This window comes from Aethalodelphis obliquidens, unplaced genomic scaffold (genome assembly GCF_003676395.1).
Source record: "Aethalodelphis obliquidens isolate GAN/ISIS:26980383/991018 unplaced genomic scaffold, ASM367639v1 scaffold16, whole genome shotgun sequence".
Taxonomy (NCBI): Eukaryota; Metazoa; Chordata; class Mammalia; order Artiodactyla; family Delphinidae; genus Aethalodelphis; species Aethalodelphis obliquidens.
In genome coordinates, this window is record NW_020837960.1 from 10,861,339 (window position 1) to 10,881,523 (window position 20,185).

The 20,185-nt window shown below is 38.3% G+C and overlaps 1 protein-coding gene across 3 annotated transcripts in view; it reads right to left on the reverse strand.

Annotated features, from left to right (window-relative positions):
- Positions 1-2,511: 2,511 nt before the first annotated feature.
- EPSTI1 (epithelial stromal interaction 1) overlaps positions 2,512-20,185 on the reverse strand; it is a 100,415-nt gene continuing 82,741 nt past the window's right edge. For 2 of the 3 annotated variants that reach the window (XM_027116182.1, XM_027116183.1), the window contains 3 exons: positions 15,159-15,232; positions 9,928-10,027; positions 2,512-3,052 (listed from right to left, as the gene is read on the reverse strand). In XM_027116182.1, the coding sequence (XP_026971983.1) occupies positions 3,044-3,052; positions 9,928-10,027; positions 15,159-15,232 (183 nt within the window). In that variant the 3' untranslated portion in view covers positions 2,512-3,043. Of the gene's footprint in view, positions 3,053-5,904; positions 10,028-15,158; positions 15,233-20,185 lie in introns of those variants that run through there. The other variant, XM_027116181.1, reaches the window with a different exon arrangement.

The window sequence follows — 20,185 nt, forward strand, 5'->3', positions numbered from 1 at the left end:
CAACTATACACACACACACACACACACACGCACGCACGCACGCACACAAAAGAAGATAAAAAATGACGAGTAGACCTAAGGAAAAAGAAAAGAGGGATTAAGCTCTCCAAATGACATTTTTCACTCAACATATAAGGGAAGATTTTTTTTTTACATCTTTATTGGAGTATAATTGCTTTACAATGGTGTGTTAGTTTCTGCTTTATAACAAAGTGAATCAGCTATACATATGCATATATCCCCATATCTCTCCCTCTTGCGTCTCCCTCCCTCCCACCCTCCTTATCCCACCCCTCTAGGTGATCACAAACCACCGAGCTGATCTCCCTGTGCTATACGGCTGCTTCCCACTAGCTATCTATTTTACATTTGGTAGTATATGTAAGTCCATGCCACTCTCTCACTTCATCCCAGCTTAACCTTCCCCCTCCCCGTGTCCTCAAGTCCATTCTCTACGTCTATAAGGGAAGATTTTTTAAAAATAGTGGCAGGATGAGGGAGGGTATAGAGCATACTTCTGGTGGCAGTAAATACTGATGTCAACTTTTGGGAAAGTAATTTAACTACATATATTAAAACCCCTATAAATGTGGATTTCCTTAAAACCACCAGTTCTGGGCTTCCCTGGTGGCGCAGTGGTTGAGAGTCCACCTGCCGATGCAGGGGACACGGGTTTGTGCCCCAGTCCGGGAGGATCCCACATGCCGCGGAGCGGCTGGGCCCATGAGCCATGGCCGCTGAGCCTGCGCGTCCAGAGCCTGTCCTCCGCAATGGGAGCGGCCACAACAGTGAGAGGCCCGCGTACCGGAAAAAAAAAAAAAAAAAAGTTCTAATTCAAGGTATTTGTCCTCATCCAATCATTAGACAAGTATCTGTAAGGATTTTATTGCAGGGATTTTGATACACATACAGATAAAAATATCTGGAAGGATGCATACCAAAATACTAAGGTATGAAGATCAACAAATAAAACCTGAAAAAAAAAATCACCAATTTTTTTCCTTTTTATTACTCATCTGTATATCTCAAGTGTCTGTAACAAAAACTTACTACTTTTGTAACAGTTTGTCTCATTTTTATTCTCTTTTTCAGAAAATGTACTTTAAAAGCATAGAAAAGGTGATTGGAACTTTGGGATTCCTATCCAGGGTTACCCAAAAGTCAAACTGTATTCCAATCAAGAGCAGATTAAATATGAAAAGCAAAATGGTAGGCTCCCTTACACAGCAACTCTTGCTTCATTTCTGGTTACTTCTACCTACACAGAGAATTGTTCAAGGAAGATGTTTACCATCCCATATGTAGTCGAGATAATTTGGGCCATAAAGTCACAATTTTCCATACCCGCACAATGATTTTTTTTATGAGACCAGACACCTGAACAAAATCTTTGGGAATGCAGGATATGGCAGGCAGTAGAAAGGAAATTGACACCAACTTTCCTAAGATTCCCCAAAGTAAGAAAGCATCTCTTTCCCCTATATTGACTCCAGGTTACACACTGGAAAATAGCGGCAAGTGAGGAAGGCCAAGCGTAGACACAAAAACCAGAACATGGCCATGGACTGTGAGGTAGCCAGGCTGGCAGGTGTAGGACTGAAATGGCTGCATGCCACAGCAGTAAAATGCCTGTGACATCCACACACCTACAATCAGTTTGGCGGTGTTTCCAACCCAGGCTGAGGGATTTCATTTTCCCCATATTAGGCAGTGACAAAGATTTAGATGGACCAAACATTTTATATTACTGTCAACAGCACTAACGTAGGTTCAGCTGGCAGAAGAGAGGGAAACCAAGAGTGTCTGCATTATTTACTCCAAAGAAACGAGCTGAGCACCATCTGCTGTCAGCCACCACCACCATCACCACCACCCAGTGCAGCTCTTTCTGTACCACACCCTCACCCCACTTCTGTGAGCTCCCTCAATCTCGGCCCAAGGACCTGAAATCCCAGTGTTGCCCTAAATATACGTTTAGAAAGTTACTTACAACAGAGCAGTTGGTAACACAGAAGATCTCTTAAATGCTGCAAAGTGTTGTCTACTCGTGTCCAGCTGCAAAAATTATCTACTCTTCCAACCTTCCTTCTAAGATTAAATGCAATGCTACAGTGCTTCGCCTACATAACGTGGGGGGATGGGGGTGGCCAGACCATGCAGTGTGGAAAACCAATATTCTCACACTAGTGTCTATAAACTGGTTCAAGGTCATAAAAGTAGAACAGGAAAACCTACTGAATTAGTAATAGGAAATAGGTTGCATGAGCAAAGACAAGTTTCCAAAATACCCACAAACCACACGTGGTATCTGTGTCTAGCCGATTTTTTTCATGGCCTTTCAGGAAATGAACTATCCCACTCTGAGAAACCAGAAGAACAGCATTAGTAAGTCAGTCAAGACCAAAGCCAAATCCAATAGTGATAATAGTACTACATTTGATCTCTATGGACTGTAGAGGAGAATATAAAAATGAGACCCCTCAAGAGCTTTTCATTAAAAACCAAAAGCCATTTACACAGAAGCAGTTCAAATTTTATTTATAAATTTGTTTAAAAGCATATAAAAGATTTATTTTTTTCTTTTGCTCACATTTGTGCCCTGAATTAAGAAAGCAGGGATTCAAATCTAAAGGTGCCAAAGCTTCCCCAAACCTGATCTGAGAATTAGATAAGAATTAGCTGTTTAGAGAGACAGGCATGCAGCACCCACAGCTCTCACTAACCTGAAAGCATCAAATGATTCCCTCCTTTTCTATCTTACTAACACGTCTATAATTATACTTCCAATACGAGGTGAAACCAATTAGAAAAATAATGCAGCATTTCACTGGCAGTAGAGATTAAATATGAGTTCAGTAATCAGCTCCTACAAACATGCATAAATAATGACAGGGAGAAACCAGTCATCCCCAGCTGCTCAGCTGAGTGGGTGGGCAGTTGAAGGCAAGGTAAAAACAGGCTGAACAAAACTGCAAGAAGGAAAAACATCTCGTGTGGTTTTTCAAGGTCAGTTGACAAAGGCCAGTTGTAAGCAAAATATTTCTCATATATCCTGGAAGAAAAAGAAAACAAAAATTAGTACCAGCAACAAAATTCAAAGCCTTTGTAAATCCAAAATGAAGTTCCTCCAAAAAAACACTCTACCTGACTATTTTTTTAATGATTTCAAGTCCCAGTGAAGTGATTTAATTTTCAAGTTCCATTTTGAGTCACAAAATGGTCTCTGTCAACAATGTAATGGCTTATTGAACGACAGCTCATCAGCTGTGTTCTGAGATAGGCTAACACGGGTCACAACTAATAGTGTTCACAAATATTGTCACCCGCCTCCATAGTTACAGCAAGGACAGGGCAAATATAGTATGGAGCAGAGCAATTTAAATGGAACTGTATGGAGTAGAGGTGCACTGTATTATACAGCAGGAAGGTGACTTCTAAGGGGACGTTGAGGAAAGGAGATAGACTTAAATGAGTCCCCTTCCCCCACTATGTGCAAACAGTCATGACATCTCCATCAGGCCTCCCAGACTGCTAGGCCAAGGTACACCTGGGATTCAGACTATTGGTGCTCTAACATTCTGGGAAACTAAAATTTCAGGTTGCCTCATGGGTCATGGCAAATGCTTAACTGCCTTTGAAGACACTGGATTCAGTGTTGCCACAGCATCTCAAAGGGTCTCACCTACTGGTATCAGAGAAGGGATCGTTTGAAGTGATTCTTTAAACATCCTACCCTAGATGCATCATGAAAAGTAATAAAGGACTCTAGAAGACCCAAAAAAAATTTTTAATATAAAAGCAATTTTAAATTATCAAAGAATATGGTACTATGGAGAACAGTATAGAGCATCTTTAAAAAACTAAAAATAGAATTACATATGATCCAGCAATCCCACTCCTGGGCATATATCCGGAGAAAACTATAATTTGAAAAGATTCATGCACCCCAGTGTTCACTGCAGCACTATTTACAATAGCCAAGACATGGAAGCAACATAAATGTCCATCGACAGAAAAATGGATAAAGAAGATGTGGTACATATATACAATGGAATATTACTCAGCCATAAAAAAGAATGAAATAATGCCATTTGCAGCAACATGGATGGACCTAGAGATTATCATGCTAAGTGAAGTAAGTCAGACAAAGACAAATATCATATGATATCACTCATATATGGAATCTAATTTTTTAAAAATGATACAAATGAACTTACTTACAAGACAGAAGCCGACTTACAGATACCTAAAACAAATGTATGGTTACCAGAGGGAGGGAAAGGGATGAATCAGGAGCATGGGATTAACACACACTATTATATATAAGATAGATAACCAACAAGGACCTACTGTATAACACAGGGAACTCTACTCAATATTCTGTGATAATCTATATGAGAAAAGAATCTGAATAAGAATGAATACATGTATGAGTATAACTGAATCATTTTGCCGTACACCTGAAACTAACACAACGTTGTAAATCAACTATACTCCAATAAAATTTTTAAAAAATAAAAATTATAAATAATCAAATAACAAATATGTATTAAGTAACCTGAGAAGAATGTGATTTAAATTAGAAAAAGCTTTAAAAATAAAGATCGGTCTAATTTTTCTACCCAAAATATGCTGATCAAAGGCCTACTACTTAAGTGTCCATATGATGTTTCAAGAAACAAGTTTTTCTTTGGCTTTCATCATAGTTTTATCATATTTTCTGCCTTCCTCCATTCTTTCTCTGTCTTTGGCTTTTTACTGATTCCAGCACATCCTCCAAGCCCCACCTGTGAGCTCTCCTCTCTGATTCCTTGTAGGAGCTTAATTGTCATCTACCAACTTCTAAACAAATGCCACATTCTAAATATATTCTGTATACTAACCTCTTGTCCACTTGTTATTTATAAAACATATCCACACTAAAACTTTAGTTTATAACTTTTCTTATTTTTGTATGGTGTCCTTTGATGAACAGATGTTTTATTTTAATGTATATTTATCATTTCTTTTTAGTTTATACCTTGGGTCTTATGAAATCCTCCCTAGCTCAATTTTATAAATAGTCTATTTTCTTCTAGAATTTAAAAAGTCTTCCTTTCTATTTATAAGCTTTACTCTACCTGGAATTGATTTTTTTAATGATTTCATGTGGGTACTCAATTGTCCCAACAGCATTTGTTGAAGAGAGTCCATTTTCCCCTTATGATGGGCTCTACCTTTTGTCATACAACAAAATTCTAGAAATAGTTGGGTCTGCCTGTGCCAATTCTATACCATATTAAATATTTTATTAAGTCCCATATGTACTTCTATATTTTTAGGAGTGAATTGGCTATCCTTGGTTCTTTGCTCTGATTAGAATTTAACTAAATCAACGGATTATTTGAGAGCTCATTCATATCCATTAACAAGGTGAAACACCATTTATTTATTCCTTAATGTCTTTCTATAAAATTGTATATGTATTTTAAAGGTAATATACATCTTTGGTTTTACCTTTTTATTAGGTTTTTTTGTTGATTCTCTACGCGTAGAGACAAACTTAGTTCTTATATATTGATCCTCTATCTACCAACATGGCTAGGCCCTTGTTTATTCTAATAATTTTAATATAAATTCTTTTGGATTTTCTCAGTAGATAATTGTATCATCTGTGATTTATAAATGTTTTCCTTTTCAATGCTTATATCTGATTCAAAAGAAAAGCTTTTGATGTGTTTTTATTATAGAACTTTGATCCCTGTATTAGCTAAAGAAATTTCTTTTCTATTCCTAGTTTGCTAGAAGTTTTTACTGCAAATGAGTATTGAAACTTATCAAGTGCTTTCTCTGTATCTATTGAGATGATCATATGGTGTTTCTCCTATAATTTATGAGGTAAATTATCTTGGAGATTTTTGGGGGTTTGTTTATTTGTGATAAGCCAAGTTTGTATTTCTGGGATGAATATAATTTGATAAGGATATACTATGCTTTTTTTAAGAAATTCATTATTGAATCTTAAAATTTTGTTGTAATTTTTTTAATCTATGTTTATGAGTGAGACTGGCTATAACTTATTTTCTATATAGTCTTTGATTTTGATTCATAGTTACATTCACCTGCTTAATCCTTTGGAAGAATACTCCCTCCTTTTCATTTATCTGGAAAACATTCCAGACATTTGGAATAATCTGCTTCTTGAACATTTAGTAAAACTTTTCTGTGATATGTGTAGGCCTGGTTTTTATTTTATGGGAAGACAGTAACTAATCTAGATATGGTTTAAATCATTTTGAATTCCCACCGCCAAAGTGTGAAAGAGACTGTTTCCCCCATCTTGCCAACAGAGTATGTTGTCAGTCTCTTGTGCTTTGCCAAATAATAGATGAAAAATGATATTTTGGTTTAATTCTTAATTTGTATTCTTTTTGTTATAAATTCATTGGGTGCTTTAATTTCAAAGATTGTATTTTTTTATTCCTAGAAGTTCTGTTTTGCTCTCTTTGAAATCTTCCTGGTTGTCTGTATCTCTTGTTTTTGCTTATCATTTCAAATCCAATATTTATTCCATCAAATGTTTTATACATAGTTATTTTAAATTCAGTATCTAATCATTTTATTATTACACATCATTTGGTTCCAAATCTCTGTCATTTTGGTGACCTCAGCCACAACCACATGTTTCCCTGTGCTTGTGGTAAGTTCCAGTCACTGTGTTATGCTTGGGATATATCAGTGAACAAAACAGTCAAAGGGCCCTGCTCTGATGGAAGATGGAACATAAATTACCACAGGGAGAGAATAAGAGTAATTAGTCAACAAAACATCTAAGAAAATGATGTTAGAAAATTAGGTTAGAAGTTGCAGAGTGCTACTGAATAAAGAAATGGAGACTGCAAAGAGAATGACAAGAGCCTGGGGTAAGGGCACAGGTGGCAGCATTAAATGAATGGCCAAGGAATGCTTGGAACTCAAGAAAATACTTGAAAGAGAACAAATCATTTGGACACTTTGGAGAAGAGTACAGAGGGAGCAGCCAGTTCTTAAGTTTTCAAAGAACAGCCAGAAAGCTGGCATGGCTGGGAGGAATGAGGAAGAAGGGCAGTAGGAGGAGAGTGCCAGAGGAGTAGAGTGGGGTCTAGATCATGGAGCCCCTGTAAGGGTTAGTAAATAGAAATCCTTTGGCTTTTACTCTAAGGACTTTGGCTTTTACTCCAAACATTTGGAGAGTTATCAGAGCCATTGGAGGGCTTTGAGCAGAGGAGTGACAGGGTCTGACTTATTTTTCAGTTTCATATTGAGAACAGACTCTAGGTGGGTAAGTGTGGAAGCAAGGAAACCATCGAGGAGACTATTTCAAGAATTGAGATGAGCAGTGATAGAGGTTGGGATCTATTTTGAAGGAAGAGTCAAGAAGACTTGATGATGGGTCAGCTGTGAGGATGTGAGAGATGGGTTGTACTGTTACTCAAGCAGGAAAAAGTGCAGATAGAGCATTGGGGTAAAGAGGATCAAAGGTGAAGTTTTAGACATATTAAGGTTGAAATGTCTATTAGACATGCAAGTAGGGATGTTGGGTAGACAAATGGATCTGCAAGTCTGGAGGAAGAGGTCTAGGCTGGAAATTGAAATTTGGGAGTACAGAGCATATTGGTATTTAATTTCATGAGAATGAATGAGGCCATGAAGGTATTAAATGAATGTAAAGAAGATGGTCCAAGGTGGATCCCTGAGGCACTCCAGTTAAGAGGACAGAAAGATACAGGGGATTCAGCAAAGGAGAACAGAAAGGAGTGGCCACTGAAATAGGTGGAAACCCAGGAGAGTACAGTGTCCCAGAAGCCAAGTAAAAAAGAGGTTCAAAGAGGAGGCAGTGATTCACCATGACAAATGATGCTGATCAGTCAAAAGATGAAAATTGAGAAATAACCATTTGATTTTGTAATGTAGACAATGTCAGGAGCCATGAGAAGAACACTGTGGTTAGACAGATATGGTCTAAATTCCGATTAGACTGGGTTTAAGAGAAAAGGGAGGAAAGAAATTGGAGACAGGATAGATACCCCAAAGTTTTTCTCTAAAGGGGAACAAAGAAACAGGACAGTAGCAAGAGGGAAAGGGGCTTCAATATATAATGTATATTTATTTAAGTTTTCTGCTGATGGGAATTTTCTAGTCAAGATGACAGCTGACAGTTCAGGAGAGAGAGAAGAACATTGTTAGAACAAAGTTCCCCAGTAGGTGGGGGAGATAGAATCTGGTCCATAAGGAAAAGCAGACATAGAGGAAGAGATGTGTGTAGGTAAGTGAGGTGGAGATGGGAGACTGAGCAAGTTCTTACCTTTGTGTCACTGCTTCTTTCACGCAAGGGAGAAGCCAGTATACACTTTGGACTTGGATATGCCTATCTTACTAAGGAATCTTCAATCATCCTCACTCACATCACATCGTAAGAAAGCAACGTTCCTCTCTTCTTATCTGTGAGGAACCTAAGTGGAGATTCACAGCTCACTTACCTAAGACCTACCAATAGTCAGTGGTGAGCCAGACTCCCATATCCTCATTCTCCTAACAGCAGCCCATGCAGTCTTCCTTTACTCTCTCCCATCATCTTCCCTTCAATCCCAGGTATTTTTCTATGTATATGTACCTTCTAAATTGGTGGTGGTGGTGGTGGAGGAATTATTAAGTAGAGGAGAAAATGTACAGCAAGTTTCCAAGTCCTGTCCAAAATCTGAGTTTCAATCACATTTCACAACTTATAAATTCTATAAACTTGGATAGTCTTAAATTCCCAATGCCCTATTTTCCACATGACTCTTACTCGTGTATTCTTATAAGTCAGTAATATGTCAATTTCACACAAGATGCAAAGATACTGTGTTTTGATTCCTTTTTCTCTCTTGTACATTGTCCCTATTCTGAATGCCATAGTGATACACATGAGCATACCTTATAAATAGACACATCCACTGTGCATTCTCTACAAATTTGTCTACACTTAATTATCTTCAATATATAGATACATTTTTGAAATCTATCCATAAATTTTAACCACTAGATGCATTCCAAGGAAACATGCATATAAGATTTCTAACAGATTGTCTTCTCAAAAATGATCTTTTGTCCATCAAGTATTTGTTAAGGGGTGATCTCCTCTAGAGTTTCCAGGTCAGCAAGCATTTGATTACTTTGTTGTATTTTACCAGTTTAAAGGTTTCTATCCATTCTGGTTTTTTTGAGTAGGTACATATACACTTGGGCTTCAATTAAATTGTAAAACCCACTGTAGTTAGTTTTGATTCTGTACACATTGCAAACCCCACAATCCCATACATTCCAAAGCTTTGGTGCTGTTTCAATAATATATTGTGCACACAAAACACATTACACACATATTACAACACAGTTGCAAGGTTTTCTTCACGGAAATCTGTAAGAACATTTCATTTTCAAAAAGTGCATTTTGCTGTAGGGGTTTCTAAAAATCATTTTGTAGTGAAAAATTAAATGCTGGTTTCTTTGACGTGCTAGTTTCACTGAAAGAATATATTACAAGAGAATGCTTACTATTTTTATAACCATATGTCACTGAAAATCTTCCTGAAAAAAAATGTTCATTTGTTTTTGTTTTAGGTCTGGGCAAAGGGTGATTTTTTAAAAAGCCTTGCAGTCCAGGCAATCACACAGCAAACAAAGGGCAGGTGTCATTTTTTATTGTGATTGGCATTGACTGGAGCTGAAATCAGGACCTTCTCCATCTCTCAGAAGCTATTGTGGAATTTACAGTAATCACCCTGGCTGACTGCCCATCACACAGCTGAATAGCACGCCAAAAAAAAATAGTATCTGGGAAGAAGGCCACAACATATTTTTAAAACTCTCATTGTTTTTATTCTTCAACTTTGAAAGATTTTTTTTAGAAAAAATAAAAATAAAACTCACCCAGCTGTTACCACTATTCATATTCCAATAGCCTCCAAAGTGCTGGAGGCCACCTGGTTGACTTTCACCTTGGAGTCGGTCCAGAAAAGCATTATTTACCCTTTAAAACAATGAAAAATGTGTGTAAGTGGAAAGCTTGCTGCAGGGCTGAGAGATTTCTGAGAACCTAATGTGCTGTCTGAACTGACTGTGGGGACTGCTGCCCCCATTCAGCTCAGAAGAAATCTACAGACACTTCTTTTCACATTAACCATATGACACGCTGTGAACAGTCCTTTGGTGGAGCCGGTGCCAGTCTTGGCTCAGACCAAAAGGGGCATAAATTCTTAACTTCAGAGTTTCACTTACCCACCTCTACCAGTTCCACAAGAGCCTTGGTCACCCAAGCAACCACACCCCTCAGGGCCATGCCAGGAGTGAACCCCAGAAGCTGAGGAAAGATGGAAGCTTCAGCAAGAGCTAAAACATAAAGAGAAACCAAACATAGCTCTGTGGTGTTGTTTTTACAAGACAGATGTCCCTCCCATATATCCTGTACCCCATTGCCAGTCTTGCTAAGGTAAATCCCATTAGTGAAAAGTAGAAGGAAAATAGGAAGAGAGTGTGGGAAAAGGGAAATATCAGAAGAAGGGAACCCAAGCTTTCAAAAGAAGGGAGGGGTACATTTTTCCCTGATGTTCGGTCATACTTGCAGCAACCAATTTCAGAAATTAAGTTTAACATATAGGAGGTAAAACGATAAAGAAAGGCAGGAAGTGATTATCATAAAGGTCAGGATAAGGCTACCTATAGGATGATGGTTGCATTCTATTCCTGGAGCTGGTTACCTGGATGTCCATTTTATAATTAATCATCCTAAATATTCATTTCATGGACTTTCTGTGTGTTATATCTTACACTTTTTGAAGTTAAAAAAGAAAAAGGCCACACCATGCTCTGAGTTGCCCATGTATGGCTGAGTAGAGTCAGGGACATGGTGGCTGGAGAAACAGCATTGTAACAGGTACCCTATGATGTGAACGGGTTATTGAGGAACAGTGTCATGAAGACCATAGGCTTCTCAGCAGAAAGAGTGCCTGGAACACAGCAACCACTCAATCCATGCTTGTGGAAGGGAGGCTAGGCAGGACCCAGTCAAGTTAGCCTCCTTTTTAGTCATGAAGTTTAGCGAATGTGGTCATGGTGGGTGGCTGTAGGTCTGCGACTGTGGGAGATTTGGGAACTTTGAGGATAATGACTGCTGAGTGGCAAAATCAGAGCCTGGGGGTTTGCCTAGCGGTCTTGCTCAGTGTGCCAGCTAAAATGCCAACTGCATGTTGACCCAGGTTAGTCTCTGGCTTATGGGGTTGCTGTTTTCTCCTCAACTCCAAGCCGCGTCTGGCAGTGGTCACATCTTAGTTATCAGAAGGCTTTTTTTAATCTCTCACCATAAAATCTACCCAGGTGCCATATTCTGGTCAGCCTGGTTCACTGCAGAACTGAATGTTTAAGTCACCTTTTCTAGACCTCTCAGCATGCAGGTCGAAATAAGATACTTGAGCTGGAGACTTGAATATTAAGGAAGACAGAACTGACCTTGATCCCCCTAAAACTACACAACCAATGGTATGCTGGATGGTCCATACGCCTGGGGCTGTTTTTATCCAGTCTTTTTGTCAGTAACAAAGATGGGCTTTCCCTCAGTATCCCCCATCCCACCCCACATCCAATCCACTAGAATTCTTGTTGGCTTCACCCACTAGACACATCCTAAATCACCCATTTCTTTTGATGACAACCATTCTAGTACAAATCCCTGTCGTCTCTCATCTTGCTTCTGCCTCCACTCCTGCCCTCTGCAATGTGTTCTCCATACAACCACCCTACTAAATTATAAAAGGGATCATGCCTTCCGGAATTTTGTTTAAAACCCTCCCATGACTCCTATTAGTCTTAGAATAAAATCATTGGCTTACAGAATCTTCTATTTCCTGCCTACCTTTCTTACCTCATGTTGTATTATTCTCTTCCTCACCATCTATAATCAAATCATTTGGGACTCAGAAAGACCAAGCTCATTCCTGACTTAGGGCCTTTGCTTTTGTTCCTATGCTTGATAAGAGGGGGCATTCCATTGTATGATTTGCGCCCACCCATCTCTATGTGACCAGCTCTTGTTTTTGGATGTCACCTCTTCATTGAGGAACTATCGTCTCTAATCTCTCTCTTAACATTGCTCTGTGACGTGGTCCTCCTGGTGTGTATCACTGTCTGAAATAATCTCGCCGTTAAATTGTTGACTTCTGTTTCTTTCCTCCAGATTGTAAATTCCATGCAGTCAGGGACCTTCTCTGCCTTGTTTACGCCTATTCCCAGTGCCTAGAACAAAGGCTTCACAGAGTGTGCCCTGATATGTAAGAGGTGAATGAATGAATTGTCCAGGTGCATGGTCCCCACCTCGGCCTGCTTCTGTGACTGCAGCTGCATTGTGAAATTTCCCATGGTAGTGAATGTAGTTCACTGTCCACTGCACTCAATTCACTCAAACACTTTGAAGATGGATAACTTGTGATGCACACAAGGTGATGTGATTCACTTTTAAGCATGTTACTAAGAGGACAGCAGAGTGGGTCAACTAGAGATCATGGGTGGTAAACAGATTACCTTTTTCAATTTCTATCAAGAATTTGTAATAGGGAAGAATCTTTTGTATTCTACTACAAGTTAATCACTAAAGGGATGTTGCCAATAAGCTTAAATTATACAGAATGGCCCATTTTTGAGAACCCTTCCTCTCAGATAATGAGGTAAAATACCTGTTTAGCTCACAGAAAGCATCCTGACCAGGCCCACCTGTGAATGACTGCAGGGAGGAAGAAATTAACACATCCCCTCTGGAGGCTGACGGGAACCAGGAAATGTTTGACTTTACTCCCTCCCTTTTTAGTATAAAAGAAGCCTGAATTCTAACTCAGGCAAGATGGTTCTCTGGGACACGAGTCCACCATCTTCTCAGTTTGCCGGTTTCCGAATAAAGTCGCTATTCCTTGCCCCAGCACCTCGTCTCTGATTTATTGGCCTGTCATGGGACGAGAAGTACGAGCCTGGACTCAGTAACAAATTCAAATAGGGGAAAAAAGTACCAGTTTATATTTTTGTTTACTAGTGTTACAAAATACATACATTTCATTGCTGTCAAGCTAGTGCTCTGAATTTTCTTCTAAGGATAAAAACTATTGTTCAAGGATGGTCCAAGTTTCAATAAATCAGTTCAGTTCATTCCAATTTCCAGCTTGTGGCCCAGATCCTTTCAAGTCCTTGACCACAGTGCTCCGTCTTTTCCCACTGGAGCTTCAACTTTCTTCTCTTACTCAAAAAGTTACACTGGGTCAGGTTCAGGTGCAATCAGGTTCAATCATTATGGGATTCATTGTAAAGCTTATTAGGAATCTACAAGCTTTCTGTTATAAAACTCAGGGCTGCACCTTCTGCTATGTGAACTTCCAAACAGTAGGAAACACATTGTCTTTTTGTCTCCAATAAAATTATGTCCCTGGAGAAAACCTAACTTTTGTCCCATATGCTCAAACTACATAGTCTGTATTGTTGCCCTCAGCAGGAATGGACACAGCTATTTTATTCATTAAGAGACAACTGAACGAGTATTTTCATATAACATAGAAAAGCTCACTATAAACTCCAAAGGACAATACAAACATAAGTTTTATCAAAAGCTGATAGAGAGCATAAAATATGTTTAAAGACTTGATCAGTTGCTTCAGAACTGATTACTGAGTTTATTATCCAGAGAGATTTCCTATTGGATTAAATTTGGATCTACATTTAACTAGAATCAATAGAAAGAATAGGAGATGTAGGAAATAAATAGTGCCACCAATATTTAGGTGTTCAGCAATAAGGAAATAAAGAATAAGGGTCAAGGTTCCTGTAACAAAAAAGTAATCTTTTCCACCTCTAATCAAATAATGCATTTTTATTGGGTGCCCATTGAAGATTAATTTCTTAGCAATGGGACCTATTAATGTGACATACCACTATCTTTAAAATGCTTAAAGCTTTATAATCCAATTCTCAGAAATTCAGAGAAGTAACTGGCTACTACTAACCAGTGTTATAGAAATACAATATCAGGTTTTTTAATAGGAAGACTTTTAAAGAGAAAGAAAAGTAAAAGACTAATTCATGACCTACTTTATTATAAAATAGGTAGCAGTAACAGTTCCCCTTTACCCAACAAAATAGTCTAACCAGTGTATCAGAGTTTTTATGTTTCCTTATAACCAGAGAAGAACACATAAATTCACATTTGATATTTTAAAACTGTTCTGACTGGGCTATGGAAGCAGAAAAATCCAGTCAAAATAACATGAGTACACATCCACGGTTGGCAGCTGCAGCAGAACTGGGAGCTTCCATTAACACTTTTTAAAGTCTCATTTACAAAATGAAACCACCACAATTTAAAAATACACCTTAGTGATAGTGGGAGGGTTAAACACATAAGTGAAGCCAGTCAGTTTCAAAAGAATTTGCTCCTTTAAGTCATGAAAGCCTTTACATTAAATTCTTCTCCTGAGACAATCACACTGCAGTAAACTCAAATAACCCAGCTGCTCCCTAGGAAAATCTAGAATAATGATATCTATGGTAGTTACGAGCACTGGTCCAACATCAACATGATATTCTGGGTACTCTTACTGCCTGACATTAGAAATAAGATAGAGACTATTTCCACTATTAAAAATTACTTACTAGTTCTATTTTAAGATTTTTTCCCTAATATGTTAGTCAACATAAAACAATTTTAATGGTAGTTCTTGTCTGAGCTTTTATATTCAAGTATGAGTATCTTACCATCTATACTAGTTCAATCATTCTAAAGTAGTCTACATATGGTAAAGCATCATATCAAAGGATTAATATGCTTTGTTCCATGGGGGGAAAATTAAGTATGACCTAAATAAACATATAGCTTGAGAGCTGATTTCACTTTCTAGTGTCAATTTATGCCACCAGTTCAGAAGAATTGGATATTGTACATGTATGTGTGTGTGTGTGCACGCAAAGCAGCTGGCATCCTCACAAATACCACACCCCAATAATATAAAGATTCAAAGGTAATATAGATTCCAAAACTGTATTCAATATTACTTAAGTGTTTCCCCAAAACATTGAAAAAACTTTATAGGTAGTGTTTTAACCAAGGATGCTCATTTTATTGCCATTTATACCTCCTGTGTTCAGCCTGCTGGATTTTGGCTCTTTCTTCCTCCTCTTGCTCTCGTTTAAATTCCAGTAATTCACTCTAGGAACAATGAAATTTTAAAATATGGTTTTCAATTAACATGGTTGTACAGAAGACACCCAAATCAATTAAGTATTTGACCTTAGCTGGTACAATATTTCATTTTTGAAACTTTTACTTGAGTACCATTTCCATGTAAAATTATTTTCTTACATAACCAGGTAGCAAAAATAATTGTGCCTTAGTCAAATAATAACTCTGTGAGTGTAAAATTGTGAGATTAAAAAGCCAATGTGCATGTTCAAGATATTAGACCATTCGGTACAACGTAACACAGAGGAAAACACAATGTGAGCCAAGCTCACCTGTGTCTTACAAAGAAAAAACAAATTAGTTCCTTAACGAATGTTACACAATACTATTTCTTGGCAATTTCTCTAAAAAAAGCTTCTTTTTCCCAACAAATTCATGGCTACTTACAAATATATATTGGACTTGATTCTGTAGAGCAATTCCAAAAACACTTTCCATTCTGGAGAATAATACTCACCTATCATTGACTGGTTACTTCATATACTAGCAGAACTTTGGACTCCCTGGAGAGGATACTTTGCTTCAAATAGGAGATCATGTTACTAAAACTAAATCTCTAGTTTCTGACATTCTGATTATATTCTTGGAAGAGGCAACAACTTCCACACTCAGTTACTGTGTTTACAGTATTAAACCAAAGAACTAGGTGCCAGAGAATCTCAATACTCAACTGCATACATCTTGAGGCAGACCAAGTTATAACCTCATGTCAAAGACAGAAAAAGGCAGAGGGAAGTTATCAGGCCCACGTCATAAGTTAGTGCCTAAGTCAAAGAGGTTTTCTGAGAGAGAAAATATTGTCACCTCTTGATAAACACATACGAACACATGTATTTTTTTAACCCCCATACTTCCATGATGAAAAGTATAAAATAAATTCAAAGTTCAGATTGACATTTTGTTCTTTTAACTATACTCAAAGGCCTTCCAACATTCTATAGTCTCCAGAATAAAAAGACTGGTTTCTTATACTGTGATAATCCAAATATGCTACTCATTAATCCCTAAAGCACATTATTTAATTCTAATTTCTACCTAGCACCAATGACAAGGGTGAAATTGGAGACTTTTCTAAATAACTGAATAATATTCATTCAGCCACTTCACAAGTACTTATTAAATACCTAGATGCCAAGCCTTGTGCTAGAGACCCATTCTCTACAATGGCATAAAGTCTTTCATTTTAATTTTTGTCGCTATATGAACATAGTTTAAAAGTCTACCAAGCAACAGTACTACTTATACTAGGCTTATATTAAAATAAAAGAAGCTCCAGTCCTCTCCCTCACCCACACAATCATGTTCAATTTTTGTGTGTGGTTTCATCTGTCATTTATCTCCTTCAAAGCATGAATATTCTATTTCTTAATTTAAAAAAAAAATAGTTTTTTTTTTTTGGCTTCCTACCATGGAGAAGATTTATATCTCTATTACTACCTCCATCCCAATTCCAACTTCCCTTCCTGGTACACCACCATCCTCATCCCTCATCCTTACAACTTTTTTTTTTAAACTTTCAGTGAGGTGGGGGAAGGGTCCTAGGGATCTTACCATTCCTGAGTTAGATTTCCAAGTCATCCTTCTTTCAACCCTAGCCCTCAGAAATACCAGCTGCCTCCAATTCCACACTTGTATCGGGACTGCTTCAACTTCAGTGTTACCACTTCTTGAAAATGAGTTCTGCCTTTTCCTGCTCTACTTTCCAGCTTGAAATTGTGCTGATATCCTGGTTTGTTTGTTTTTTTTGCTCCAGCCTCCTGGCCTGTTCTTTTGTTCTACATACTGGCTTATTGTGCCTTTTTAAAAAACATTTTGTGGGCTTCCCTGGTGGTGCAGTGGTTGAGAGTCCGCCTGCCGATGCAGGGGACACGGGTTCGTGCCCGGGTCCGGGAAGATCCCACATGCCGCGGAGCGGCTGGGCCCATGAGCCATGGCTGCTGAGCCTGCGCGTCCGGAGCCTGTGCTCCACAACGGGAGAGGCCACAACAGTGAGAGGCCCGCGTACCGCAAAAAAAAAAAAAAGAAATGAGGGAGAACCAGCTTCCCTAAATATTAAAACATATCATGAAACTACAGTAATTAAAACAATCTGATTGAGTCCAGGTAAAGACTTACTACATGGAAACACAGTTTATCATAAGTTGTTGTGCTAAACCCTTGCAGGAGAGAGAGTTCAATGAATGATGATGGACTAGCCAACTACTGTGAGAAAATTAGGACAAGATCCTTTATTTTTATATCAAAATAAATTTTATAGAGCCCTAGGATTTGAATCTAAAAGATGGAACCACAGAAGTTTCCAAAGGAGGCATGGGTAAGTTTATTTATAAACTTGGAATGAGGAAGGTCCAGAAATCATAAAGGAAAAGGATTAATAAATTTGGCTGTATAAAAATGCAAAGCTTCAACTGGGGGAAAAAAAACTTAAAAAAATGTTTATGACATACATAGGCTAATTCAATTATTTTATTCAGTCATTCAACAATATCTGAGTGCTTATTATGAGGCAGGCTTGGATCTACAAGACGGAGAAATGATAATGAACAAGACAGATGAGATCCTTGCTCCTTAAGAGTTTATATTCTGGAAAAAACGAAGCCCATGAATAAGTGAGAAAAATATCTGCCCGTAATCCTATGCTGAGGATTAAACACACTGTTGTGAGGCTCAGTGGCTGAGTTCCTATTTTAGATGGAGTCTCAGGGAAGGCCTGAGGAGGTAGCTAAAGACCTTATATAAACCAACAAGGAAAACACAACCACCAAACAGAAAAAGGCCAAGGATAGGAGGAGGAAGTTGGCAGATAAACTACAGACTGCCTGTAAATTAAACATAGTCATCATCTTCACACAAAGGATAGGAGGAGGAAGTTGGCAGATAAACTACAGACTGCCTGTAAATTAAACATAGTCATCATCTTCACACAAAGTCAAAGAAATATAAATCAAAACAATGAGATAAATTTTTTCTTCTATCACAGTGAGAGAAACTGGAAAAGTATGATAGAGAATCAGGTACATCCTAGCACTTCGGTGGAGTGTCTAAGTTAATAAAAACTAATTTCGTTTTTGGAGAGCAATAAACATTGATATGTAAAATGTACACATCCTTTGCAGAAGTGTTCAAAGATATGTATAAAAAGAGAGGCAAAAAAAAAAAAAGGAGAGGCATACTTGTATTATTGAAACAGTAAAAGTTCAGGAGAAAGTCTTAATGCACATTAACAAGGACCTGGCACAGTAAGGTAGACCATCCACACAACAGAATACTATGCAGCAGTTACAAAGAATTGATAGACTGAGGGGGGCGCCTATGGTGAGATCTCTAGGACACATTAAATAATAAAAGTTAGGTTTAGAGCAGTTTTGTGGGGGACTCTTCCATGTAAATAGAAAAGATATACATACATCCATTTTAACTCATATGCTGGTGTACATCATATTTTAGACATTTTTATGGTAAACCACATACTAAAATGCTAACTATAACTATCACTGAGATAAAAGCCTAGCGAGTAGATAGGCAGAGGAAGGAAACTTTAATATCATAAGTAGTGTTTTTTTTTTAATTTTTGAACCATGTGAATATATTACTTCCTCAAACCATCAAGAAGGTTTATCTGTGTGGGAGACCATTTCTGTTTCTTTATGCTTTCCTTTATTTAAAAATCCCAGTGGATATACAGTTTTTAATATGTAAAAATGTAAAAGAGCAAAATACTACATCATGAAGCCAAGGACTCTCAGGGAAGAAGTAAAGAGGATGGGAAGAGAAGAGCACGCAGCATCCTGTTACAGAGGCAAGGACAGGGGAGAGGAGAAAACAGAGCAGGAGGGAAGGGTAAGGGAACTGATGAGGCATCATCATGCAAGACCACTGCTCCAGGTGGCAGAAGGGGGGGCTCTAGCTCCACTGCACTCAGGATTATTATTCTATAAGCAGCAAACCATATTTACTAGGGAGAGGCTGGTTTTCCTTTGGTGCCACAAAGGATTATTTCAACTAATTAATTTGTTCTGCTGAACTGACAGCCACTGCAGATGCATCTGCATGCTTTATAAGCGTATTCCTGGTTCATTGATGCGGTTCTCACACATAAGTGCAATACCTCGTTGGACAGATACAAAATAAGTCATTCCTGTTCCAAGGACTGAGCTTTGGACATTAAGAAAATCAAAACACTCTAAGCCAGAGGGACATGACGCACAGCATCTGAGACACTGTCAAATCTTATCTCACTCAACACAAATTTGTGAAGCACCAACCGTTTTCCAGACACCTGGATTCAGGCTGAAGGTACAGATGCAAGGAAGACCCAGCTCCAACCTGAAGGAAATCACAGTATAATGAGAGAGACAGACCCAGAAACAACTGTGATACAAAACAAAAAGATGCATTACTGAATACAAGTTCAAGCAATATGACACAGGAATACGAAGGAAGGAATGCAAATGAGAGACAAGGAATAAATGTTCCTGAATGTTCGACGTTTTAAGTGCATCCATGAAGGCTCCCAGGGGAAAGAGTGTGTGTCTTCTCACTGCTCTGCTCATCTCCCTGCATTCAGACAGAGCTCCATACGGAGAAGGTACTTAAGTACCAGGAAAAACAAAATATCATCTTGGAGATGCCAAGAGCAGAAGCTCCTGTAAACACTGGTCAATGAGGACAACACTGCAAACGGTGCCACTTTCTGTGCCCACCCTGCCAGGATTGCTCTCACTGGAGGAAGGGCTGCCAGGGATCAGTGCTGGGGCCCAAGCTAACAGCAAGAAGGAAAAGGGTCACCATCTCCTGCTAGAGGTTATAGAAATCACTTCTCTGTGTTGCAGTTTACCAAAGGCTCAACTATACAACAAACAGGTGTGTTCAAGGCTGGATGCTTGAGAAAGCTGATGAGTTTAAAGGCATGTTCCAAAG